Here is a 27,570-nt window from a genome sequence, read left to right on the forward strand (position 1 = left end):
CCCGCCGCGGACCCCGCTGCCCACCGCGGCGCCCTGGGTCGGGCCCGCCGAGACTCCCCGGCCCCCGCCCCTGGGCTGCGGCGGCGCCGGGAGAGCCTCCCGAGGGAATCCCTCAGCTCGCTCTGCTGGAAAGGGGGCTTCGTCACGAACCGGTGCTTCGGGTTCTCAAGCCCGGCGCAGGGAGCGCCCATTGTGCGATGGAGCCGCCGCCTCGCTGCCGGACGGGGCAACGCGAGCTGTGTGGGCAGGTCCTGCAGAGGCAGATGGACACCGGGACCTCCGTGACTCCTGCAAGCCCCGGGAGCCCTCCACCACTTAGGGTCTCGCTCACCTTCCTCTCCTGCAGGGAGTTAGGCCAGAGGCAGAATAGACTGGCTCATTGGTGTCCCCGGACTCAACAAAGTAGCTTAGAAATCAGGGCTGGGTAAAAGGGGCCAGAGAATTCCCCAGTGCCCACTTCAGACACGATCATTTCATGGGTGCATGCTGCCTTTACCGATGTGCCTTAACCCCGCAGGCAGTGCATTGCACAAGTTTGGTTTTCCGTATGTGATGCCCACCAAATAAGGGCTCTGCCTCTAATCAATAAAACCCCCATGCTGTTCCCTTTATCGCAGAAAACCGCAGACTTAACTTTTAGAACATGCAGCGCAGGTAAAACCAGTTTTGAATCTTGACTTTATGGACTCCAACCCTTCGGAATGCTAAAAGCTGTTCAGTAGAAAAGGTAGTAAATAGAAAGAGACAAAATATGCAAAACGTTACACCCAAATAAGATCACTGATACTTTTAGCTATAAACTGGAGGTAAACCCAAATGAGATTATATTATTCACTGTAGAGCAAAATGGTGCAATGCACCCACCCGATGTTTACATTAAAATCCTACTCACAGAGATTTGCAAACAAAAAGATTTACAAATTTACATTCCCCCCCTCCCCCAGAACAACCACAGTAAGACTGAGGAATGAAAAATATTTTTGAATGGCATCTGAGCAGAGTGTTGAAATCACTAGACTAGTCTTCCAGGTTCTCAGCTGCTGAAATGACAAAGCTTGAAAACTGGTGTACAATTTGTACCTTTCCATTAATTACCATGTGTCAGATTATTTTTTTAAATACAGATTATTTTTTTGATCTATGCCAACTATGGAGTAGATCACAAGACAGTCAGTTCCAGTAGCATGTGATTAGCTAGGGGAAGAAGAGGGGCTACAGAGGAATATTTCTTTGTTTGGGTGACACAAAGATGAATGGTCTATTGTCTGTCTGGAAAAGAAAAAAAGCCAACTCAACAGTGCCATCTCCTGGAGAAATTACCAAATGCACTTCTTTACAAGTATTGTTGCAGTTCTCTGTACCTTCACTTCTGAATATATTGCTTTTAGTTACCAACCATATGCTTACAGAATGTATATTGCCTTCTTCAAACTGGACCAGTTGCTAGGAACATGGTACTTTGCATATGGCACTGAGAAAATGTTTTGAGTGAATGAACTTTTTGAATTTTACTTTCATCTGACAAAGGCACTATATACAAAAGTTGCACTGTCAGACCTCCCTTGTGAAATACTACAGTTAAGATCTTACCTCACTTGCAGGACTAAAATATATCAATTACCTATTACTAAAAACTGTACTTTTTAAAATATTTTATTTATTTATTATTTATTTATTTATTATAGTCACAGACAGAGAGAGAGAGAGAGGCAGACACAGGCAGAGGGAGAAGCAGGCTCCATGCACCGGGAGCCAGACGTGGGATTCGATCCCGGGTCTCCAGGATCGCGCCCTGGGCCAAAGGCAGGCGCCAAACCGCTGCGCCACCCAGGGATCCCAAAACTGTACTTTTCTCCAAGATCCATTCTATAGCAGAAGTATCGATAGAAAGCAGTTATACATCACAAAATCATCACTTTTCCTAGTGAGACCATTTCTCCTCCCATTTAAATTGGACAATAGAAACGTTGTAGAAAGTTTTAAAATTCTACAGAAAACCAAACTTCTCTCTCAAGAATGCTGGAATTCTATTCTTTCAAGAATTATCAAGTTTGAATTATAGAGTATGACATTTATTGTTTCACTAGTTGTATAGTCCCAACTACAAATAACACTGCCCAGGCAGCGAGAGGAGTAACAGTGGAAGCTGAGGCTAAGCGAGATATGCCAAGATCTGCTTTTCCCCACATAATATCCATAATTCAGAGACACAACTCCCACCTCTCCCTAAAGGAACATGCTTTGTTCATGAACCTATAGTTAAAGGGAATGTACTGTCTAGTTCTCCCCACTAAGGGCTCCGTGGGAGCAGACCATATCCAATATTTTCACAACTCTATCCCCAATGCCTAATACATTGCTTGGCATATAGTGGATAGGTACTCGGTAAGTTTGTTAGATTTGAATAAATAGAAGTTGTGATAGGACTTTTCAGTGGCATTTCTACTATGATCTAATTAAAGTGAACATGAGAGAAATGAATCTCATGATTATCGTGTTGTATTTATTTTAAAAATAATTGCTGTGCCCAATGTGGGGCTCAAACTCATGGACCTGAGATCAAAAGTTGCATGCTCTATTTTGAGCCAGCCAGGCACCCCTATCATGTAATATTTAATAACAGGGTTAAAGTCACCAAAACAGTCTCCAGAACATTGGTGACAACTCTAGTTCCCTGTTTTCCTTATGTATGTATCTAGGGCAAAATTATTTTCTTCCAAATGTTTCCTGCCATTGCAATTTCCAAATGTATATAAACACAAGTTTTTTGTTGTTTTTTTTCCCTGGAAACACAGTATGAAATTTAGTATGAATTCAACCTACTCAAATAACATCATTTATTTTGACATCATGGACTACAACATCCTACAAATGTCAATGAAGATAACATGCAATCAATTCTGCATTATCCACATATGGATTAGCCATGTTGTATATAGTCCAGGTATATTTCAAATCTCTATGACCGGGGGTGGGGGTGAATGGGTGACGGGCACTGAGGGGGGCACTTGACGGGATGAGCACTGGGTGTTATTCTGTATGTTGGTAAATTGAACACCAATAAAAAATAATTTATTAAAAAAAAAAAAACAAATCTCTATGACCTTTCCCTATCACTCAATAGGGGTGTAGGCTCAAAGGACCTGGCATTGTAAAATCAAGAGTTGATATATGAAACCAGAAAATCTGAGTTCAAATCCCCAGTTTAATTTTCTGTGTCTATGGACACACAGCCTTAGATTCTTCATCTGTCAAAGTATGATAATGATATCTACTTCATATGGCTATTTGGGGGGCTCCAACAGATGATTCTTTAAATAATCTCAATGGGTCAAAAGATGGCGGCTTCTATAGTTAACTTCATTAAAAGCGAAAATCTCCCTCCAAATTATCTATTAAGATAGAAAAACTGGGACAACACTGTAGCTGGTTTAATTAACTCCAACCCTCAAAACATGTTTTTTATGGTCAATTTGTTAACATCTTCATATAAGAAAAGCAGCCAAAGTACCTATTTAATCAAGAGAAACTGCAGGACTGAAATGGGTTCACATTGGTATTAATATCTCTAAACCATTGGGAGGAGCTGGACTAGTGTGAGTTCATTTGCCAACTTCAAGGGATTCATGAGATAGTCAGACACGAGAACAATTTTAGAACAGATACTCTGATAGGACAGGGATATTAACAAAAGACTGCATTAGAAGAGAACGGTCTATTAACAAATTTGAAATTTTTCTTTATTTCAGAACTGCCTTTATGTACAGACATCATAAAAAAATGCACATACACTGGATCTCTTCCAAGGAACAGAAGCTGGAATTAAAAGTTAAAAGCATTTAAGAGAACTTAAATTGTCCCAGAGAAGTTCTGAGGATCATGCTTCTTTAAATGTCCTTGATAACCTCTTCGAGTTCTTCCTTTGTGAACATGTGGAAATTCTGGCCAGGCTGCACCGTGGCTAGCTGCAAAGAAAGCAGAGAAGGGTTGACGAGCTGGGCTTGATTACCATGCAGATAGCACTAGGTCAGGAGAAGCTGTGTTAGTGATGCAGCTGTTCATTAGGAACTAAGGGATCTGCTGTCCCAGGGATATCCTTTCCAGCCGTGGGTTCCTAAAATAGCTCTCTGACTCCCAAATTAAAATCCTTATTGACCAAATTTTCTATTTTGAGGTTAACTTACCACACAATAGTTAACCAAATGCCTGGTGTCATTGTCATTTCTTGAAGTTACTTCAATAAGGATCAGAAAAGCAACAGCAAATTGCATAGCATCAGTACTTTTTTCTGTTAACGATTCCTTTAGAAATATATATATATATATATATTTTTTTTTTTTAGAAATATTTTTAAAGTGTATTTACCCACTTGCAAGTGAAGCTTGTATTGTGTGACCTGTTTCTTGGCCACTCAGTGTTTCAATTTCCATCAGTAAAATGGGATAATAATAGCACCTAACTTATACAGAAGTTGTGAAGATTAAATGTGTTAACATATGTAAAGTGCTTACAACACTGCCTAGAACATTATAATAAGTACTAAATAAAAAACAAAAGTACGAAATATTAAGTATATTTTGTCTTCTCTAAAATTGTTCATAAGGCAACTTAACCACCAAATTTTTGTTTTTTAAAAGGACTGGCCATGAGGGGCACCTGGATTGCTCAGTCAGTTAAGTGTCTGTCTGCCTTGAGGTCAGGCCATGATCCCAGGGTCCTGGGATCTAGCCTCACATCCAGCTGAGCTCTGGTTCTGGCTCTGGCTCCCTGCTCAGCAAGGAGTCTGCTTCTTCCTCTGCTGTTTCTCGCTCTCTCTCTCTCTCTCACTTTCTCTCTCAAGCAAATAAATTAAAAATCTTTTCTTTTTTTTTAAAGAAGAAACTTTAAAAAAATTTTTAAAATTAAAAAATAAAAGGACTGGCAATGAAAATGAAAGGATTCCATTAACACTGACAACAGGAAATCAGTTGTGATTGGCAGATATTACTAATAACCAACAATCCAGATATAATCTACTTAAGCAATAAAAGACCAAGGTCAGAAGATAGTTAGTTTCACATTTAACTAAAACTACCAACTTTTCCATTACCTCTGCTGATAACATAGTTCCCCATGTTTTGGGGGCAATACTGAGCAGTAGATGTCATTTCCTCATATTGCCTTTTTCTTTAGACTTTAAAATTAAATATACTAGGGCATTTTTGGTAATATTCATTACTGATATTTAAATAATTTGAAAACTGCCAGAATTAGCATCATCCAATTACAGGATGTTTATTATTTTCTGCCTCATCTAAGGTAAAACAGAATACTGCACATTAAAAAATATATTTTTTATTTATTTATTCATGAGAAACAGAGAGAGAGAGAGAGAGAGGCAGAGACACAAGCAGAGGGAGAAACAGGATCCATGCAGGGAGCCTGACATGGGACTCGATCCCAGGTCTCCAGGATCAGGCCCTGGACTGAAGGCAGCGCTAAACCACTGAGCCACCAGGGCTGCCCAATACTGCACATTAAAAAAATATATATTTTATTTATTTATCTATTTATCTATCTATTTATTTACAGTGGGGGTGGGGGGAGGGGGAGCCAGAAGGAGAGAGAGAGATTATCTGGAGCAGAAGACCCTGTAAGCCCAACACAGGGCTTGATCTCATGATCCTGAGATCATGACCTGAGCTGAAACCAAGAGTCCAACACTGAACGGACTGAGCCACCGAGTCTTTATATAATATCACTCATCACTAGATGAATAAAAAGAACCCCTTGGATTTGCATAATGATAATTTTATTTATATAATATGAAAGATACTCTTCTATTTTTCTTATTCTTTCAAAAACCGTTGTGAGGGGGCACTTGGGTGGCTCAATCAGATGAGTGTCCAAACTCTTGGTCTTGGCTCAGGTCATGATTTCATGGGTTGTAGGATCAAGCCCTATGTGGGGCTCTGCTATCATTTGGGAGTCTACTTAAGATTCTCTCTCTCTTCTCCGTCTCCCCATCCCTGTGCACTCACTTTCTAAAATAAATCTAAAGAACCAAACCAATCTGAAAAACACCAAAAAACACCACAAAAACAAAAACCCAACTGACCAATCTCTGTGAGATAGGTAAAACATACTTTCTTTCATTGAATAATAATTATTAAGCACGTGTGTACTAGTACAATTGTACTAGGCACTAGGGATCCAAATGAAGAAAATCTCTTATTTACTAAGGGTGCTGGATGCCAAATACTTTCAATGTTAGGTGTTACAACAGAGCTAAGCATATGTAGAGGCACAAAAGATTGACCTAAGGGAGGTCAAGAAGGTTTCAAAGAGAAGCAACTTTTGAGGTTTTTTTTTTTTTTTAAGATTTTATTTATTTTAGACAGCAAGAGAGAGAATCCCAAGCAGACTCCATGCTGAGTGGGGAGCCCAAAGTAGGACTCAATCTTAAGACCCTGAGATCATGACCTGAGCTGAAATCAGGATTCAGATGCTTAACCAACTGAGCCACTCAGGCGCCCGCTGAGTTGTGTCTTAAAGTTTTCCAAGAATGGGTCAGACAGTGGAGGAGCAGAAGGGCACACTGAATGTGCAAATGCATAAAAGCATGAAACAAGATGATATATTTGCAAAACAAAGTGATTCTGAATGGCTGGAGCAGAGGTTGCTTACAGGATGAGATAAAAATGGGAAGGGAAAGTAGGAAAGACAGTATATTTACTGGTTATAAGTATAGGACCTCAAAATCACAGTGGGTTCGAATTTTGACTTTACCATTTACCAATTCTGTTATTTTGGGCATGATTCTACCCTCTCAAAGCCTCAGTTTCCTCTTTTGTAAAACGGGAATACCCATTTGGAGAGTTGCTGTGAAGATTAAAAGAAATAATTGCACACAAAATGCTTAGCAAAGTGCCTAACAGATTAAACATTATGACTTAAGAATAGTGAATCATCATACTGTGGAAGAAGTTTCAAATTCATCTTGTGGTCAGGAGTTATAAAAATGTTTTTAAGTGGAGAACAAGCAAGACTAGATGTGTAATTTAGAAAATCAACTTCAGAAGCACAATGATGGGGGCTGTAATGAAATGAAGGATGGCAAGACTACAGGCAGGAAAACTAGTTAGGAAACCTCTGAAAATATACAGGGCAGGAGAAAACGGAGTTCCTGAACAAAAGAAGGCACTTGAAAGTAGGGAGGGAGAGGGGGCACAGACATGAGAATTATTTAAAAATGTGCAAAGTCAGTGAAGAGAATGATTCAGTGAAGGGAAAGGGGAAGCCAGAGTCGTCTCGGTTTCTGCTGTGAATGACAGGTACCCCAGTGGTGTCATCTGCCAGAATTAGGAAGATGAGAAGATGAAATGGTTTTCAGGAAAGATAATGTTTAGTTTTAGAACTGTCAAAATTTTGAGGAGTCTGCTTCAGAAAGGTCAAATAATAGGTCTAAAATGTGACGATGAAATCTGACCAACAGGAGTTATCTTAGCAAGAAGCAGTCTGAGGGAAATATTAAGAACAGAAACAAATGGTAGCAACTGAGGAACAAATGATGGGGAAAGCGCTGAAGGCAATGAACAAAGTTCTGCTGGAAAGAGACCTAGCAATAAAGGTTACAAAAAAGGATGAATGGAATAGCTCTCAGCAATAAAATATAACAGACTATTGATAACACACAGGATGGATCTCAAAATCATTATACTGAGTGAAAGAAGTCAGACACCAAAGAGCACACACTGTGTGACCCATTTACATGAAATTCTAGAACACCCAAAACAAATCTATAGGGACAAAAAGCAGATCAGTGGGAAGAAATGGACTAAAAAGGGACATGAGAAAACTTTTTGGATGATAGAAATGTTCTATACCCTAATTGAGGTGGCGATTATGTATTTGTCAAAATTCACTTAACTGTACACTTAAAATAAGTGCATTTTATAGTACATACACTGTATCTCCACAAGGTTGGTTCTGTTTTTTTTTTTTAAAGACAGGACATAGATAGGGGGAGGAGTTAACAAAAGTGGATTTTGTTTTGTTCTCTTTTATTTTTTAAAAGATTTTATTTATTTGAGAGGGACAGAAAGAGAGAGAACATGTCAGCACAGGTGGGGGAGGGGCAGAGAGAGAAGCAGGCTCCCAGCTGAGCATGGAGCCCAGGACCCCAGGATCATGACCTGTGCCAAAGGCAGGCGCTTAACTGACTGAGCCACTGAGGTGCCCCTGTTTTGTTTTCTAAAAAATATGTGACTTGGAAATTTTTTTTGTAGAGGAGAGGCTAGGGATCCAAGGGACAACTGATGGAGCAGGGACCTAAAAGAGATGGAGGAAATGCTCTAGAGCAGTGGCTCCCAAATGTCCGACTTTCTCAGACTGACCATCACACTCACCCAACTTCAAAATACAGATTTCTGGGCCTCATTTCCAAAGACTGATGGACAGTTAGATTTAGAAACATCAGTACTGGTGGAGTAAATTGTCTTGGACAGCGAAGTGCCCTTTTGCTTAAATGTGAAAAAAACCACAGTCAGGTATTAATGCAGTTAATGATAGGAAGGAGACACGTCTGATGCTCTTTTCAAAGCAACACTGAAGGGATCCCTGGGTGGCGCAGCGGTTTGGCGCCTGCCTTTGGCCCAGGGCGTGATCCTGGAGACCCGGGATCGAATCCCACGTCTCCCGGTACATGGAGCCTGCTTCTCCCTCTGCCTATGTCTCTGCCTCTCTCTCTCTATCATAAATAATAATAAAAAAATTTAAAAAACAAACAAACAAAGCAACACTGAAATTGAATGAGCCAAAAACCTTTGCAGTTTCAACTGAACCAAGCAGGCCTCAAAACTTTTTTTTGTTTTTTTTAAGATTTTATTTATTCATTCATGAGAGACAGAGAGAGAGAGAGAGGCAGAGACACAGGCAGAGGGAGAAGTGGCTCCCTGCGGAAAGCCCGATGTGGGACTCAATCCCAGGACTCCGGAATCATGCCCTGAGCCAAAGGCAGACGCTCAACCACTAGGCCACCAAGGTGTCCCAGGCCTCAGAACTTTCATTGTGAAATCAACAGAGCTACCTACGAATTACTCTGAGAGGGGTAGGGGATTTTCTCAGCAGAAATGCTAAGACCCTATCTCATTCAGTACCAACACAAAGTACTAGAAAGGAAATGACAAAATCCCTCCTAAAGGGTCAAGATAGGCGGTATCATGGCATTTGCTGTGCTTGATCATCTCAAAGACTGGCAAGGGTAAATATTTAAAGATCTTTGCTAAGAAAGTGAAAAACAGTATTTACATAGTAAAATTTTCCATTTCCATTCCAAAGCCCTCCTTTCCCCATTACTGCTCAAGGAGCAACGCCCCCCCCAACCCCAACCCCTTTCTCCAACTCCACTCAGACCTTCCCACCTTTAGGCCAGCCTCTGTTTCATCATCCAAGTTTGCCACTTTCACTCAGTCTGTGGAAGTGGCTCTATTGGTAAGCCATCCTTAGGCCCTGAACCAGCAAATCTGCACCAGGGATTAATACAAACATACAGTATCTCAGTCTATGTTCAGTACCGCTGATAAATACTGTGGTAAGTGCTAATTGGTTTAATTACAGATTTGTGATTACAACTGCAGTTGCCTTTAAAATTTCTGTCTAATTGAAATATAATATACATACATACTATGCCTACTATCCAGACTTTTTATAATAATCTGTTTGATGATTCCAGCTTCTCCTAGTTTTTTATTTTTTTAAAGATTGTATTTATTTATATGAGAGAAAGAGAGGCAGAGACACACGCCGAGGGAGAAGCAGGCTCCATGCAGGGAGCCTGATGTGGGACTCGATCCCTCCAGGATCACTCCCTGAGCCGAACCACTGAACCACCCAAGTGTCCTTCTGCTAATTTTAAAAAATTATTTTTCTCCATTAGTATTTTATTTTATTATTTTTTTAAAGAAATTTTATTTATTTATTAATGAGAGAGAGAGAGAGGCAGAGACACAGGCAGAGGGAGAAGCAGGCTCCATACAAGGAGCCTGACGTGGGACTTGATCCGGGATCTCCAGGATCATGCCCTGGGATGAAGGTGGCACTAAACCGCTGAGCCACCCGGGCTGCCCTCCATTAGTATTTTAATAATGTTTTAGGGATCCCTGGGTGGCGCAGCGGTTTGGCGCCTGCCTTTGGCCCAGGGCGTGATCCTGGAGACCCGGGATCGAATCCCACGTCGGGCTCCCGGTGCATGGAGCCTGCTTCTCCCTCTGCCTGTGTCTCTGCCTCTCTCTCTCTGTGACTATCATAAATAAATAAATTTTTAAAAAAATCTTAAAAAAAAAAAAACAAATTGACAAAAAAATAATTTGAAAAAATGTTTTAAAAGATTTTATTTATTTGAGAGAGAACGAGAGAGAGCAAGCATGGGGGGGGCAGCAGGAGAGGGAGAAGCAGACTCCCTGCTGAGCAGGGAGCCAATTGATGGTGGCTCGATCAGAGGGCTTGATCAATTGATGTGGGGCTCGATGGCAGGACCTTGGGATCATGACCTGAGCCAAAGGCAGACACTTGACTGAACCACCCAGAAACCCTCTATTAGTATTTTAATGTAGCCCAGCAATCCTTTTACTTATCCTGGTCTTCCTTTTCCCTATTCATAATGACTCTTCCAAATAGTTCCCATTCTCCTAAATTCTACTGTTGCATTCACCCACCCTCAGCAGATAATGTAACAATCACTAAGGAAATACAGGACCTCTCCTCTCCCAATTCACCTGCAAACCTACTTGATCTTTACTCACTACCACCCCCTTTTTCTCCCATCTACACTTTGCATCCTAAATAAGGGCAGTCAGAATCTGGTCCACAACCCTCCCATGTCACCCTTACCATCTCACTACCTTACATTTATCTTGAACCCCAACAGTCAGAAAACCCTCAAAGTTCCTTTTATAAGGGGGGCCTGGATGGTTCAGTGGGTTAAGATCCAACTCTTGGTTTCAGCTTAGGTCATGATCTCAGGGTTGTGAGATAGAGCCCTTCATCATTGGGCTCCCCCTTCAGTGAGGAGTCTGCTTAGGACTCTCCCTCTCCCTTTGCCCCTCTCCACACTGTGTTCTCTTGCACAAGTACGCTCTCAAATCAATCAATCAATCTTTAAAAGTTTTTTCCTTTTACATACAATATTATTTCACATCTTTGAGCCTTTGCCCATGGCTGCTCCATCTTCCTAGACTCCCTTCTCTTCTATTCTTTAGCATCACCTCTTCCAGCCAGCTTTCCTAATGTCCTAGTATATTAGGACATATGTTCTTGTGACAATCCATTCTTATTACTATTATAGAAGTATTGTCTCAAACTGTTATTATCTATATGGCCCCTATATCATACAGTATACTCCCAGAATGGGGAACTGGATTTTCTGTCTGTATCCCTGGCATCTAGTGTAGTACTGGACATATAATGGCTATTCAATATTAAGCTGAATGAGTTCTTTTTTTTTTAATTAATTTATTTATTTATGATAGTCACAGAGAGAGAGAGAGAGGCAGAGACACAGGCAGAGGGAGAAGCAGGCTCCATGCATCGGGAACCGGACGTGGGACTAGATCCCGGGTCTCCAGGATCGCGCCCCGGGCCAAACCGCTGCGCCACCCAGGGATCCCAATGAGTTCTAATCTTTAAATCAATTCCTTCATTTGTAATATGCCTTCCCTCTTTTAGTTTTCCATCACTAACCTCTGCTTTTGTTTCTTTTAGCATGCTTCTATACACTAGTTTCTTCTCAGTGTATAAAAGTTGTTTTCAAGTCTTTTCTCATGCTTAAAAAGACAAAAATCCCTTTCTTTAATGCTGCCTTCTGCGGATAGTAATAACTCCTTGAGAAAGGAGCTCACTTTTGTTTTGTCCACCTCCCTTCTACTCTTTAACACATCCAATTCTGGCTTCTGCTGTTATCACTTACTCAAAGGATAGTAATAACTTTTGAAGGGATGAATGATCTCCATCCATTCAACCTTTAGCAACAGGAGCTATGATATCCGAATAAAAATAATGGAACAAAAAATACCTCTATATTAGTTGCATTCAGCTTCTCCTCCATTACTTGCTTGAGGATGATGAGTGAAGACTTGATAGCTTCTTTCAGTGTCATAGACTTGAAACAAAAAGGGTAAGGAGAGTAGCCATTATAATTTAATTCCACTTTCCTTCAAAGATTTCCCCTGTATCTCCCTGAAGAAATAACTTGGCAAATATTAATAAATAAAGTGGCTTAGTAAGTACAGTGCATGACAAGTATCTCTTGAATTCAAGTAAACCGTTAATACATTTATTCAAAGGAAAAAAAAAAATCTTATTTTGAACCAGATCAAAGTCACCCACTTTCATCTACGTGATCTTTGAAAAAGTGGAAAGGGCTACATTTCCCTAGTTATCTTCTTTAATACAGAAGCAAGATAATATTGGGAATATTCTATGAATGAGAATTCCCAAATAATCTAAAAAGGTTGCCCACTGATTTGGCAAATCTGCTCTTGTACTGTTTTGAACCCATGAACCCAATCTTTTTCATACATAAAATCAAAACTACCAGCGGTTCATGGAAGCAGGCACCCCTGTGTAAATCATATGAATGAGTATGGCAGCCTTCAACTACAACAATGAATCCTCCAAAACCAAGTTTTCCCAGCCTACAAGATAAAAAGTACCAAATACCTACTTGCTTCAAGAGCCAGACTAGGAAATATAATTATTAAGTAAAGCTGTAAAGATAAAGAATAAACTGTGGTAAACCTACACCATGGTATACCACTCAGCATTAATTACTGTTAAGTACAAAAATGTGAATGCATCCTAAAAACAATATATTGAACAAAAAAGAGCAAACACAAAATACGAACTATATGAGTGTATTTATAAAAATGACAAGAACAGACAAAACTCATCTATAGTGGTAAACATGGTTACCAGGGAGGAAGAAAGTGACTGGAGAGGAGATAAGCATTTTAGGGAGTGAGGGAAGTAGTCTACATTTTGTTTTAGGTGGTGCTTACAAGGGTATATATAACCGTCAAACTCCTAGAACTCAATTCTTAAGGTCTGCCCACTGTATTATATGTAAATTATACCCTGATTTTAAAAATAATAATAAAAGTTGTGAGAAGGCTCAATTACCTTGTGGTAAACTTCTTGCAAGGAGCTCTGGGCACCCTCTGAAGCAGAGCCAATTGCTCTAGCATCGCACTGTACAAAGGTTCCAGATGGGTCCATATGAAACCTACAAAACTCCCCCAAAGGAGGGGTGGTTAAAATGAAGCGTGGTGGCATTTTAAGAAACAAACATCTCACTGAAGAATATAAATGCTTGGCTCTGCAGCCAGGAAACCACCAAAATACTGAGGCACAGGTCCAAAGACATTCTGTGCCTAGAGAACCAGATCTTTCAAAAAGCGTTTAATAAATTCCTCAGAGATTCAGAAGTACAGATGATATAAATATTGCACCTGAGTAGGCTTACCTAAATAATATTTGAGAATAAGGAGCAAATCAATGTTCTAAAACAAAGCTCTAAAATGCATCCTGACCATAGTAACAAAGTTACTTTTAATTCTTCCCAGAATTAGCAGTGGTGTCAATAGTTTTTCATAGAATCCCCAAATTTGTCTTTCTATATAAAGAGCACACAATCACTGAACTTTAGAGTTAGACGCCCCTCATTTTCTGTAATTCTATAATAATCTTCTCAGTTGATTTAAGCAAGTCCCCAACCCAAATTAAAAATTCTACCAAAAAAGAAACAGGAAAAAATGGCAAATTATTCTTACAGCTGAGGTCCTTTCTCATCAACTCCTCCAAATAACAGTGCTACTCCAAAGGGACGAGACTAGAACCAAAAAACAAGAGGTCTTAAGATAAATGGCTATTGAAGTAGGCGGTCAGAGGGGCTGAGAAAGGTATGTTCAGAAGACAAATATCCTGCATCCCTTAGAACAGCAAGAAAACTTGACACAAACACCACACTCACCATGGCACCTGGATCTGCATCTTCTTCACCAAACTGTAGAGCTAGATTGGACACAGCTTGAGTCACACTTTCCACTGTCATTGTCTCATTGTAGGTGAACCAATGGTTCTAGAAGAAGAGCAAAATGTGGTCTACCTCTTCTTCTTCTTCTTTTTTTTTTTGTTTAAAGATTTATGTATTTATTTGAGAGAGAGAGCACATGTGGTGGAGGGCAGAGAGGGAAAGAGAATTTCAAGCAGACTCCCTACTGAGCACAGAGCATGATGTGGGGCTCACTCCCACAATACTGAGATCATGACCTGAGCTGAAATCAAGAGCTGGACGCTTAACCAATTGAACCACGCAGGTGCCCCTAAAACAGTCTACCTTTTAAATAAGAAAAGCATTAAAGCAGCCCACCATCCCACTACACACATCCCTGTGAACTGTGATTGTAAACTGAATGCTCAGCTCCATTTCGTTTTCCTTAACACTAAACTCAAATGCTTGGGACTACATGAGAAAGAGAAATAGCTCTGCAAATAAACTCTGATCAAAAGGACTCTTAAGTAATGACAGACTAGAGGATGACTCCATTGAAAACCAGTTAACCCCTCATATAACCAAACTTAGTCTTTGCACAAAGTGAATGCTAACAGTTAAGTGCCACTTTCCCTCACAGACCTTATCTCATCATTGTGTTTATTGGTGTTTAAATTTTTTTTTAAAGCTTTTATTTATTTGAGAGAGAGCATGCATGATGAGCAAGGCAGGGTGGGGGAGAGAGGAGAGAGAAAGGGAGTAGCAGACTCCCCATTGAACAGGGAGCCCCACGTGGGGATCAATCCCAGGACCCTGGGATCATGACCTGAGCCACAGGCAGATGCTGAACCAACTGAGCCACCCAAGTGCCCCACTGGCGTTTAAATTAATGACTTACTTGTATATAAGTCTGACAGCAAAGTTGAAAATAAATGCAAAGAAAATTTTACCAATCAGATTTTTTCTTACTGGTCTATTCTCCAAGCAGAAAATATCAGTATTCCTGATCAGTATCTGTCACCTGGAACCATAATATTACTTGCCACAGGAGAGCTGTTATTTGCAAGCCCAACACCAAAGCAGTTGGGATAGAATGCTCTTTAGCTACATCCACTTCTTGCTATGGTGCTCCCACAAAAAGTCAATTAGGGAACAGAAGGCAGTGTAAAGCTTGCTTTATATAAGGCAAATCAAAAAGAAGCAAGAGACTGTCAGCACTATTTGTCAGCTTCCTTAAAGCTGCAATGGTTGGATGGCTAGACCCCAAGCCTCAGAAAGTTATAAACTAGGGATTCTATCCAAAACCACTCCCAACAGCTACATTTGATATTAACACAGATAACCCGCAAGATAGCCCAGGCAGCTATATCGTCATTAACAAGGAACTCAAGCATCATGGTAAAAAAGAGAGATGATGCTAATTTTACCTGTGTCTCCACTCTGGCTTTATCAATTAAAGTCTTAGCATCAGCAATTAGCCCACTCATGGCACAACCTGCAATGTAAAAGCAATAGTGACCCAGGGGCCAAATCCTTGCAGACTCTTTCATCCACTCAGGAAGTAACTGAAATACTGAAATGGAATCATGGCAGCCATATAGCAATCCCATGGCAATATACCCAAGAGACAGATGGGAAATTATTTGATTATCTGTACTGAACACAAATAGAATTATATTACAAATAAATAAAAAACCACCCACAATAACACAGAAGTCCAATAAGATAGAAGACAGAAAAGAACAGCCAAACAAACATGATTTTCCACATATTACATCCTTAAGCATCCCTTTAGCACTTTGTGACCACAATGCACTTTCAAAATAAGCAAACACTAGTATTCCAACAGAAGAAATAAAGATAAAAAAATAACCATCTCACTATGAGCTATGGTGAAAGACCCTATGATAAAATCAAAAGCTTTTTCATCTTTCTGACCAAATACAAACCACATAGTTTAGAGAGAAAGTTTACCTAACGGTCCAAGATGCCAAAGTTATGGCTATTACTTTATATGCCATGACTCAAACTCTGTATCTCCAGCCTAAGCCTTATTCCCACATTTCAAATCTAGCTTAATATCTCCTTGGACGTACCACTGACTCAAATCAAGTTCTTTCCCTTCTAGACTCCTTGGCCCTCACAACCAATCAGACCCCAAATTCTATCAATCTCTATCAAATTGACCTGTCTGGCATTAATCCTACTTTCTCCATTCTCTGGCTACTGCTTTGGTTAAGGCCCTCATTATTTCCATGTGGATTAAAGGAAATTTCTTACGTGGTCTCCCTGTTTCCAGTCTCAAATCCCTTCACTCTACCATGCAACCTTGTTAATCAGAATGGCCTTTCTAAAATATTCATCTGATCATATTACCTCAATGCTTAAAATCTTTCTCATCAATGCAAAGGATCAAGTTCAATCTCTTTAGCATAATAATAAAAAGAACTTCCAACTATCTGATCCCAAGCTCACTTCTTGCTATAGTCTGCCTCCCAATTATACCAAACTGTTTGTGCCAACGTATTCCATATTTTACACCATCAAGGGTTTCTATTCTCTCTAACCACAGTGCTCTCCCTTGCTATACCCAAACACTTGTTCACTTGAACACTTCCTGATCTTTTGCAATTCAACTCAGCTCAAGCTTCACCTTTATAGAATCCTTTTCTCAACACCCACTACCACTGGCTCCAGACAAAACTAATTATTTCCTCCTTTGTACCCCTACTGAGCACATACTATAGCCTTTCTTAATACCTTATATCACTCAACTGCATATTCTTATTTACATGTCCACCTTCACCATTAGGCTGTATGCTTCTGAAATACAAGGACTATGTCTCATTTCTCTCTGTATCCCTGATGACTAGCATGTATCTGGCACACGGTAGGTTCTCAATTTGCTAAAGTGACACTGATCTATCTCCAAAAGACAGGTGACTTGAGTTAAAATAGAAACAATGTTCTAATCTTAAAAGATTAAATCTTAGTTTCTATATCCATGAAAGAAATAATGTCAAGCTCTCAGAGTCACCAGGGCATTTGGTTCTAAGGCCTTCAAGTAATTATTTTACTGATTTTACTGATGTTTCATTAATAAGATGACTAGTAGGTTAAGAAAATTTGGACAGCCAACTAAAATACCACGCTATAAATAAGCAGAACTACTCACCCTGTAATACTATAATGATGCCAGAAGCTAAGGCAGGAGAATTTAAACAGAGACCAAAAAAAAAAAAAAAAAAAAAAAAGTGCTGCGGTGTGGGTGAGGGATGTAGAGGGTGACAGAGAGTAAAAAGATAAATCTGAAAACAGAGGAAGAGGACGGATCTGCTCAAATATTCTTATGCTCTCTGAACCTTAGTCACCCTAAAGAGCTTTAAGAATTCCTCTTTTTAGTGGACATCTCTAGTTTTCCACATGATCACTCTCATGGTTTTCTATCAGGATTAACATTATGCATCACTGAAGACCCAATCATAGGGAGCTGGCCGATTCAACCTTTACATAGTTCAACAACCATCATACATGCCAAGTCTAAATTTGAAGGAGAAAGGAACTTCTGGGAGTAGGTGAGCTCTACAGCTGCTTCCTACTATTATATTATGCACACTGGCCTACTACCTGAAAAACCATAGCTAACAAAGGAATAAGATATTCATCTAATATGCACCTCCCTTGGAAAGCCAAAGAAGACTAACCCAAGCCAGATCCTACAGAACGGCTTTCCCCTACTCCTTACCTATGTGAGCATCAATCTCTACAATTTTCTCAATGCTGCTTGGCTCCATGAGTGGGGAGGTAATTCTCTTCTCCACAGCTAGGCACACACCCTCTGATGTCTGGATCCCAATGGCTGTAGAACCAAGCTAAAAAGAAACGTGTTATGGTTATCATGTACAGGTTAAAGAACAGTCTCACATACTCACCAGGGATCTCTCTGAATAACTTCACAAGACAGAAGTTTCAAGTCATATCTAGTATGCAGACCCCTAATAAGTAATGTAGTATTCCTATCTATGGCAAGAGCACTAATTTACAGAATTTTGTTCTTCTAACGGGAAAGTTCACTAAGTTCTTAAAAATATGTGGGAAAGGATCAACTCTAATGCCAATATTTTGGAGGAGCAGATTCTAAAGTTCTAAACATGCATGCAAAAAAACAATAAAACTCTAATGTTTTTCTTTTCACCTCTGCCATCTTGACTTGTCCCAAACACTATTATTTCTCAAATTTACGTGACCTCCAGAAAAATAATGTATTTTAAAAAGAAAAAAAAAAAAAAAAAAGGAAGAAAAAGAAATCGCAACACCCATTACCAACATAAAAATATTAACTTAATCTTTTGAGGTCACTAGCAGTTCACAATATAGCTTAATTTCATCTCTCCATTTCCATGGCACCATCCTAGTCACCACCCTCCTATATTTCTTTATCTGCAAAATACATCAAGAAGAATAAACATATTAATATATAAAAGGCTTAAAATGGTGCCTGGTGCCTAATAAATGAATAATAAATTTAGTCATTCTTCTTATACGCCTAGATTACTTCAATAGTCTCCTACTTAGGCTCCCCTACTTAATCTTTCTCTTCATGTATATTTCATGTATGGCCTGACTGATCTAATAAATGCTATTTTCATTATACTTCTCTGAAGAATTAACATCTCCCTATATTGTCTGTAACATAAAATCCAAATAAGCTTCCAGAGCCCTCAAAACCTAATCTCACTCTTCTCTTCCAACTTTATTACTCAGTATTCTCCAAAAAAATCCACCAGGTATAGCCTAACCCATTTTCTCATGCTATATTATCTCCTACCCTTGCACTTCTGCTCATGCAGTCTCTCCCCTTGAATACAATCTTCTGACTATCCAAATCCCACCCACCATTCATAAAGCCTTCCATGACTAAATGTGCTTTTTCCTCTGAATTACCATTATTATTTAGTTAGTTCTACAAACCAATGCCTGCCAGTGCAAGCCACCAGACTGTTATTGCAAAGGATTCCAAAGAATTCCACGAATCATTATGCATAACACGTTTAACATGTTTGCACACTGATCATGTCTCATACATAGATGTACTACTTTTCAAATGGGTAAAGTCGTGACTTTAAGTGTTTTTAAATGCACATACCAATTTTTTATTATATAATATCTTTTTTTTTTTTTCATTTATTTATGATAGTCACACAGAGAGAGAGAGAGAGAGGCAGAGACACAGGCAGAGGGAGAAGCAGGCTCCATGCACCGGGAGCCTGACGTGGGATTCGATCCCGGGTCTCCAGGATTGCGCCCTGGGCCAAAGGCAGGCGCTAAACCTCTGCGCCACCCAGGGATCCCTTATTATATAATATCTTAATCAGTGTTTGCATGCATAACTCTAGGAGATGAACTATAAAAGAATTTTATGTAAAAAAAATGAGTATTCATACTTCTAGTTAAAAGGTATAGACTGAACACACACATTAGCTCTACTCCTTTCCCCAGCCTGGTAATAGTACAAGATTAAAGGCTGGGGTGGGGTGGGGGAGATAAACAAATATACTGGGACAAAGAGAATGGGCAAAGACAAGCAACAAAATTTCAAAGAAGATGAGTTAGTGATAAATTACTTAGCAGATCTGTGAATTCTGAATCCTAAACCAGTGGTAAAGAAAATCAAGAAACTATCTGATTTATATCATAGAACCCCCCAAAAAAGGAAATGGTGGCAACAAGGACCTCTGGCAATAGACAGAGGAGCTAAAAAAAATTAAGATCAGTTCAATGTCTACCTAAGAAACAGATTTCCAGATCCCTGTCCCTGTGCTGTAAAGCTAGATAATGGCCTCACCCTAACTCCTGTAGAAGACTCTGGAGAGGGTAAAATAGAGTGGTCTCTGGGTTGGGGGACACTAAGCACAGTCAAAGACTACAGTGAAAATAGGGGCATTAAGTAAAAATTGACAAGCTTAATGTTAAGAACCTCAGCCTTTCCCCGTTCAGCTCTCACAAACTAGTTGAAACGCTCTTCAGGCATGAAATGAGAAGGGGCAGTTTTCTCTAGAGCAGTGATTTTCAAACTTCTGAGCACTTCTGCTCTTTCTCTCAAATAAATAAATAAAATCTTTAAAAAGGGGATGCCTGGGTGGCTCAGTTGGTTAAGCATCCGACTCTTGATTTTGGCTCAGATCATGATCTCAGGGTGGTGGGATCAAGCCCCAAGATTAAGAATCTTTAATAGGCTATTTTAAGTGCCTGGGTATTTTGAGAGACTTTGGGGTGATTTTGTGATATATAAATATTAAATTAAGCACATTTTTTTTTTTTAAGAAGAGAGTACTCAACTCCCAGGAAAATACTGTGCAGAAATGGGAAAATGGCTTACTGTGAATAGTACTTACACAATCATACAGATAAAAATGTTGACTAGTGATCTTACAAAATTATGCTAAATATGATATATATATTGAGTGGGTCACCTTACCCCCACCACAGTAGGAAATTGTGTGTATGTCTATCTGTCTGTCTGTGTGTCATTAGGGGCAGAAATTATCACACTCCACAATATAAAGTCTGTGGATAATACCTAAACAAAACAAAACAAAAATATGTAAGTCTGTGCTAGAAATACGAAGTTAATGCCAAGAAAATTATCAGCTAAAAAGATTTTAAAGTGTTGCTTTCGGGAAACTGAAGATAAAGGGGACAATCTTCAGGGACTGCTGTTTTTTAAGAAGTTTTTGTAATTAAAAAAAAAAAAAAAAAAAAAAAAAAAAAGAAGTTTTTGTAATTGTTTTATCTTTTGACTCTGAAACTACATACAGTTATACCTTAATAAAATTTTTAATCAGAAAATATTATCGTTGAATTTAATTTGGCACTTAGTTGTTCTCTAGTTGTTTTATATATTCTGTATTGCTCTTAAATCTCCAACTGAACAGAAGAGGACAGAATTCATACCTACTTTTAAATTTTATCTAGCGAAGTTGTTCTCAACCAGGGGCCATTTTACTCTCTGGAGGACATATATCTGGAGAGGAAAGTCTTGAGACATTTTTGGTTGTCATGGTTGGAAATGTATTGCTACTGGCATCTAGTGGGTAGAGACCAGTGATCCTGCTAAACATTCTACCTTGCACAGGATGGTCCCCCAACAAAGAAATACCTGGTGCAAAATGTCAGTCCCTGGGTACTATAATTATTTTGTGGATGAAATATTCTCATATTACAAGAATAAGTTCTCAGCATATTCAATTTGGCCTCCACTTAAATAACTTCCTAAGCTTCCACTCAAAAAAGGATTAATAGTTTCAAGACAGTCTACTTTATAAAATATATCAAAATCAAGATAATTTTCTTTTGAACATTTACACTTACCCCCAGATGTTTCAATATTAAAGTTCTGCCTAAACTTCACCCTAACCCTTGATGGGAACTGGGGAAACGGAGAAGCAAAGTGAGAGAACATTTAACTTTACGTAGTTATTTCTTTAGTATTTTAATTATAACCAATGTCCAGATCCTCAGTATAATACATTAATTTTGATACTGCCACAAATTATTCCCCCCCCAAAAAAACCTACTCCAAAGGCAATTTTTTTCCATTTCTGCTGGCTGTATCTCACTCATGCCATCCATACAGTACCTTCAAATGACAATTCCTACTTGTCAGCCATTCCTAGTCATTTCTCCAGCTCCTTTCATACTATTGAATATTTAAAGTTATCAAATTGCTTTCTCACTGGCAGCTCATAAATTGTTTAAATATCAGGTAGTTGGGCAGCCCCGGTGGCGCAGCGGTTTAGTGCCGCCTGCAGCCCAGGGCGTGATCCTGGAGACCGTGGATCGAGTCCCACGTCAGGCTCCCTGCATGAAGCCTACTTCTCCCTCTGCCTGTGTCTCTGCCTCTCTCTCTCTCTGCATCTCTATGAATAAATAAATAAAAATATTTAAAATATATATAAAAAAATAAATAAATAAAAATAAATAAATAAATACCAGGTAGTTTAAATACCAAAAAGCCTGAATTTTCACACAGGTTAAGTCACATCTATTAAAGGCCACATCACTATTTCTTAGTCCAACATAGGGCTAGGGATCGGATGCCACCTACCTATCTTTAAGCAATCTGGAAAATCACAGTAAGGAGCTTAACGGAGAAACCCTCCAAAACTGAGGATTATTCTTGGTTTGCACATCTGGGTGGGACTAGGATTCTATAAATATTTGAGGATGTAGAGTTGATTGAAGTACAGAGTGAAGGGTTGGACTAGATCAGGGATTCTCAACCCTTGCTAGATATTAGATTCACTGAGGGAGTCCTTAAAAATACTGATGCCTGGACTTTACCCTGGACAGTCTATATCAGAATTCAGACTATCCACAGTTCAACAAATGCAATCCCATGTGATAACTAACTTTAAGTATAGCTTACTTACTAATTTTTTACAGGTGATCATTTAAATGATTTGTTCAAAATGTCTCCCAGGTGCTAACTCTAGACTTCTATACCCCTCTCTGTATGACCAAGAAGATTACGAACACAAACGTGTCCCTTCAGCCCCACGAGAAAAAGCTACATAATATAGAATTATGAAGCAGTTATCTGTTCAAAAGGTTTTAGGAATGATATTGAAATTGCTATTAGAATGGTTAGTTCTTGGTTAAAGGGAGATAAAGAATATTTTCTAAAGAAATAGCTAATACACATTCACTCCAAATATTTTGCCAGCAAAGCATTAGGTTGCCATGAAATTTCAAAAACTTGCCACTTGATAGTATACCTTGATAGCTTCAATGGCATATTCCACTTGAAATAATCTTCCTTCAGGAGAAAAAGTATTCACGCCCCTATAATTTAAAAAAAAGTATTAAAAATTGGCAGAAAAAATAAGCATAGATACATGAAACTCAAGTTCCTTGATATTTAGCTCAAATGGCTACAAGATGTAAATATCATTATTCTTTCACCCAAAGCAATCTGTAGCTATTTTTTGTACATTTTTGTAAAAGCTTTTGTACAGCTTTTTAAGAAAATGGAACTTCTGTATGGAATACTTCTGTCCTATTCCCAGAGACTTCAAACTGATCAAATGAGAGCAGGTGATCTTCTGCCTCAACCCTCAATCAATCTGTAATTCCTTCAATAAATTCATGCCCCAAAACTACCAGGCGATTCCCAAGAAAATAAGTATTTATTCTTATCCTCTTCTCATTACATGGATTTGCTGTTAATATCTTACTTTTTAGTATAAGTCAGCTATAAGCACGTTTATTTATTTGTAGCAATTACTATTAGTATCTTAACAGACGGAGGTCTGTGTAGTTCCTAAAGCCTAAGCTAATTTATTTATTCCATATAGATTTATATCCATTTCTTGCCAGACTTCTTTTTCTCTCCAAAACACTTCCCCACCTTTCCTTGCTCCAGTCTTTTGGAAATCACTATAGAGAAGACACATCAGGCATGGTCTTAGCTACAGAAGTTTTCAGGACACAATGGACACTTCAAAAATACTTGAACAAATGAATGAAAATAGTTACAATCCTTGGTTTATGGAGTTTTGATTTTATAACATGTAATATGATGTGTAATACAGCATTTTCAAATTTATCAAAAACTGTCTTCAAAAAAAAAATTCATATATATCCCCCAAATATAAAACAGGTAATAATACAAGTTAACACTTAACTGCATATCTACTATATGCCTCGCATTGTTATAAACTTTTAAATGATTACCTCACTTAATCCTCAAAATAATCCTACGAAGTAGCATTTTGAGATAGATACTATTTCACAGATGAGAAAGTTGAGACACATAGAAGTTACCTAATTTGCCCAAAGTCCCTCAGCATATAAGCAGCAGAGGTGGAATTAGAATTTACACAAGTGACTGCAGAGTCCAAGCTTTTAGCTATTTCACTATACCACCTCTGGGAATTATTACTCTGGGTTAAATGAGGAGTGAAAGAAGAATCCCACCATCCCAGTATCCCCCTTTCCCAGAGGTCATTTAAAAAGTTCAGAACCTGGGGCACTTGGGTGGCTCAGTTGGTTAAGCAACTGCCTTAGACTCAGATCATGATCCAGTCCTGGGATCAGGCCCCACACCTGCTTAGCAGGGTGCCTGCTGCTTCTGCCTGTCTACTACTCCCCCTGCTTGTGCTCTCTGTCAGAGAATAAATAAAATATTTTTTAAAAAGTTCAGAACTCTAAGAAACAACTTTTAAAAAAAAAAGATTTTATTTATTTATTCATGAGAGACATAGAGAGCAGACACAGGCAGAGTTCGCAGAAGCAGGCTCCCTGTAGGGAACATCCCTGGATGGAGGACTTGATCCCAGGACCATGACCTGAGCCAAAGGCAGAAGCTCAACCACTGAGCCACCCAGGTGCCCCTCTAAGGAACAACTTCTTTAAAAAAGATTTTATTTATTTATTTGAGAGAGAAAGAAAGCATAAGCACAAGGTGGAGCCGAGGGAGAGGGATAAGCTGACTCCATGTTGAGAGGGGAGCCCCATGCAGAACTCGATCCCAGGACCCTGAGATCAGGACAAGCTGGTCAGAGGCTTAACCAACTAAGCCACCTAGGCACCCAATGAACAATTTTTAAAAATGACTGAGTGAAAAGCGAGGACAGAAGACCTGGACTTAAGTTCTAGTTCTGCAACTAGCTGTAATTCCCTCAAATGAAAAGCAAAAACCAAAACCTATGCTGCATCTGTTACAAGATAATTAATACTGAATTCCATAGAGTATGAAAGAACTTTGTAAAGTATAAAGTACTATGTGAATATAGCATTTTTACTCTAATTCAAGCACTTCACCCTAGTGAGGTACTACCAAATCCTAACATGGGCTCTACTCTTAGCCCTCTAACTCAAACTTTACTGTTTCCCTGGGTCATTTTATTTACACTAAGCACCAACTACTTTCAAATCTCTATTACCAGTTTGACCTCTTTCCTAATTTAAATGCCTCCTAAGCATTTTTAAAAGGATATCCCATTAGCACCAAACACTCAACATTTTCCAACATGAAATCTCTCTCTCTCTAAGATTTTATTTATTTATTCATGAGAGACACAGAGAGAAGGCAGAGACACAGGCAGAGGGAGAAGCAGACTCCCCACAGGGAGCCCGATGCAGGACTCAGAACTTGATCCCAGAACTCCGGGATCATGCCCTGAGCCGAAGGCAAACGCTTAATCACTGAGCCACCCAGGCATCCCAGAAATATCTCTTTAAATCCAGCCATCCTTGCAAAATCAGCTCCATCTCCTGCCATTCCTATTTCATTTCTATTTTAAAACATCTCCAATCTCCCAGTTCCCCAAGCTAGAAAGTTCTGAATGATCTGACCCATTTCTCTCCATCTCTCATATTAACAACATGCCAAGTCACATCAATTCCTCCCACATAGTAACTCAACACTCTTCTTTCAGTCTCAACGCCCTCATTACCTTTCACCTATTATAATAGCCTTCTAACAGGTATTGATTCATTCTTTCCTCTATTTCAGTCAAATAATCTCTGCAAACACAATTATAAAACTTCTTAACAGGAAAATTAATAGCATATGGTTGCCCAAAGAGTAAGACCTGAACTCAACCACACATAAAAAAAAAAAAAAAAAAAACCATTCAGATTCTAGCACCATCCTGTTTTTCCCATAGTTCACCATTCCCATACATACATGCATCATACATGCCACCCAGAACAGAATTTTCCCAAACATGAACTGTGCTTTCCCACTGCCCTCCCTTTTTCATACTATATTCTTGGCCTCAAAAACTACTGACTTTTACAGTCCATATTTATTAAAATCTTCCTCTTTCTCAAGACTCAGTTTAAATACCAGCTCCTTTTTAAAGTTTTCAATAATCCTCTAATATTGAATGCAATCTCTCTCAACAAAACTCCTATAGTACTTGATTTGAATTTCTCTAATGACATGAATACACTTCCAATTTACACTATAATTATTTTTGTAGATAGTTCTTTAAAAGACAGTCTCCCATATGAGAGTAAGGATCTTGATTTTGTTCACTGCTGTATGGCCAGCAACTAAACAGTGCCTTGTACACAGCAAGCATTCAAGTATATTAGCTAAGAGAATTTTAAAAAGCTGTATTTTAGGCATTCTTGGAAAGATACAAAAATGAGTAACACAAAGCAGTCACTGAAGATGTTAAAGATCACAAAATCTTGATAAAGGTTTTCTGATAAATCAGGATAACAATTTCTATCATGTACACCCTAACTCAAAATTCTATCACCTAAAGAAGATTCCTTTTAATGCTCTGGGATATACATACTAAGAGTCATTTTATAGGACAGTAGGAAAAGCTGTCAGTTTTTAAACTTCACATTATCTATTCTAAGAGTCAGTAAAAGAATAAAAAAGTGGTAGTTCCAGGTGTTAAAATTTTGACAGGGTCAACGTATACTTTCACAAGAAATGCAGCTCCTAAGGACCTAGTAGGAAAGGAAAATCTGCCCTTCTGGGCTTAAAAAAAACCTTCTATAGTAGATGAAAACCTAACTGACCAAAACAAAAACTGAAAGTGAAAATGTCTACAGCTTAAATATGCACAATTTAATATTATTTAGTACTTCCAAGTCCTGAAAACTGTTGCTTTTTAAAATAAATACAACAATTTCACAACCTTAATTTCGAGAACAGATCTGGCCCTAACACACAACTAGCTTGCTATAAGCTTCTTAAAAAGTCAAAAAAGCCCAGGTCTGGTCGACTCAGCGTGATGAGGAAACTCTTGAGAACCACTCTAAATTCCAGTTCCTATAAAATCAGACTCCACACTCTTTATCTCTGCAGAACTGAGAATGCCTCGGCGCTTTTGCATAAAAGTACACATCCCAGCACGCCCTCCTACATTTCAAGAAAAGGCCGCTGTATTTCCACGACTAAGAAACAAAACGAGGTTGTTTCCCTAGAAGGAAAGGGGAGCTGAAATTATGAAAGCCATTAAAGAATCTCTAGTTGCTTTTTCTTTCAGGCAACACGTACACATTTTTTTTTTTTTAAAGGCAGTCATGATGAACGCGGGAGGCGGCGACCCCTGGACTCCTCCGGGTTAAAGGTCGGAGCCCCGGCCCCTCGGCCTCTCTGAGCACAAAGCGCAGCTTCCCGCTTCCGCACCCAGTCGCGACCCAGCAGTGACTCAGCCGTAGGACCCGGCGCGAGTCTAGCTCGGGGAATCGCCCCGGGCGGCCGGGGACGGCAAGAGATGCCCCGGGCCGGGCCAGACTCGGGTTCCCGGGGCGCCCCATGACACGGCAGAACCCAGGCCGGGCCGGGCCCCGGTCCTGCCCGCCCAGAAGCCCGGCCCCATCCCCCCACCCCGACGCACAGACCTGTCGTACTCAGACCGAGTGAGGAACATGGCGAGGGCAGAAGGCGGCAGCCGCTACGCGGGGTCTTTGAGAGCCAACACGAGCCCGCCGGCACCCAGCTCGCCCGCACCACCACAGCGCGAGGCCCTGCTCCCGACCGCGCGTGCGCCTGCGACCCCTTCAGCCCGCCC

At 39.5% G+C, this 27,570-nt stretch overlaps 1 protein-coding gene and 1 long non-coding RNA gene across 4 annotated transcripts; one reads left to right on the forward strand and one right to left on the reverse strand.

Annotated features, from left to right (window-relative positions):
• Positions 1-13: 13 nt before the first annotated feature.
• Positions 14-3,848, forward strand: LOC140638113 (uncharacterized). Of its 3 annotated transcripts, none has more exons than XR_012035286.1 (3): positions 14-1,924; positions 2,796-2,944; positions 3,750-3,848. It is a non-coding gene; the product is annotated as an uncharacterized lncRNA (long non-coding RNA). The 3 variants fall into 3 exon arrangements; XR_012035288.1 differs by having other exon boundaries at positions 14-1,339; XR_012035287.1 differs by having other exon boundaries at positions 15-727.
• Positions 3,717-27,559, reverse strand: PSMA5 (proteasome 20S subunit alpha 5). Its single transcript, XM_072834871.1, has 9 exons — positions 27,401-27,559; positions 22,804-22,870; positions 17,772-17,898; positions 15,454-15,521; positions 14,006-14,113; positions 13,806-13,864; positions 13,156-13,258; positions 12,050-12,136; positions 3,717-3,965 (listed from the first exon to the last, which is right to left on the reverse strand). The coding sequence occupies exons 1-9, from the start codon at positions 27,427-27,429 to the stop codon at positions 3,888-3,890; spliced, it is 726 nt and encodes a 241-aa protein (XP_072690972.1). The 5' UTR covers positions 27,430-27,559; the 3' UTR covers positions 3,717-3,887.
• Between the last annotated feature and the right edge of the window lie 11 nt (positions 27,560-27,570).

Source organism: Canis lupus, chromosome 8 (assembly GCF_048164855.1).
Source record: "Canis lupus baileyi chromosome 8, mCanLup2.hap1, whole genome shotgun sequence".
Lineage (NCBI taxonomy): Eukaryota > Metazoa > Chordata > Mammalia > Carnivora > Canidae > Canis > Canis lupus.

Bases quoted from the DNA above. Each gene is read 5' to 3' on its own strand.
- PSMA5 (XM_072834871.1), bottom strand. From the start codon at position 27,429: ATGTTCCTCACTCGGTCTGAGTACGACAG. The intron at 15,522-17,771 runs GTAAGGAGTAGG...TTTACATTGCAG, and splicing joins AGAGATTGATGCTCACATAG to GTTGTGCCATGAGTGGGCTA. The intron at 3,966-12,049 runs GTATTTTTTGTT...CTTTCTTTGCAG, and splicing joins TGAATGCAACTAATATAGAG to CTAGCCACGGTGCAGCCTGG.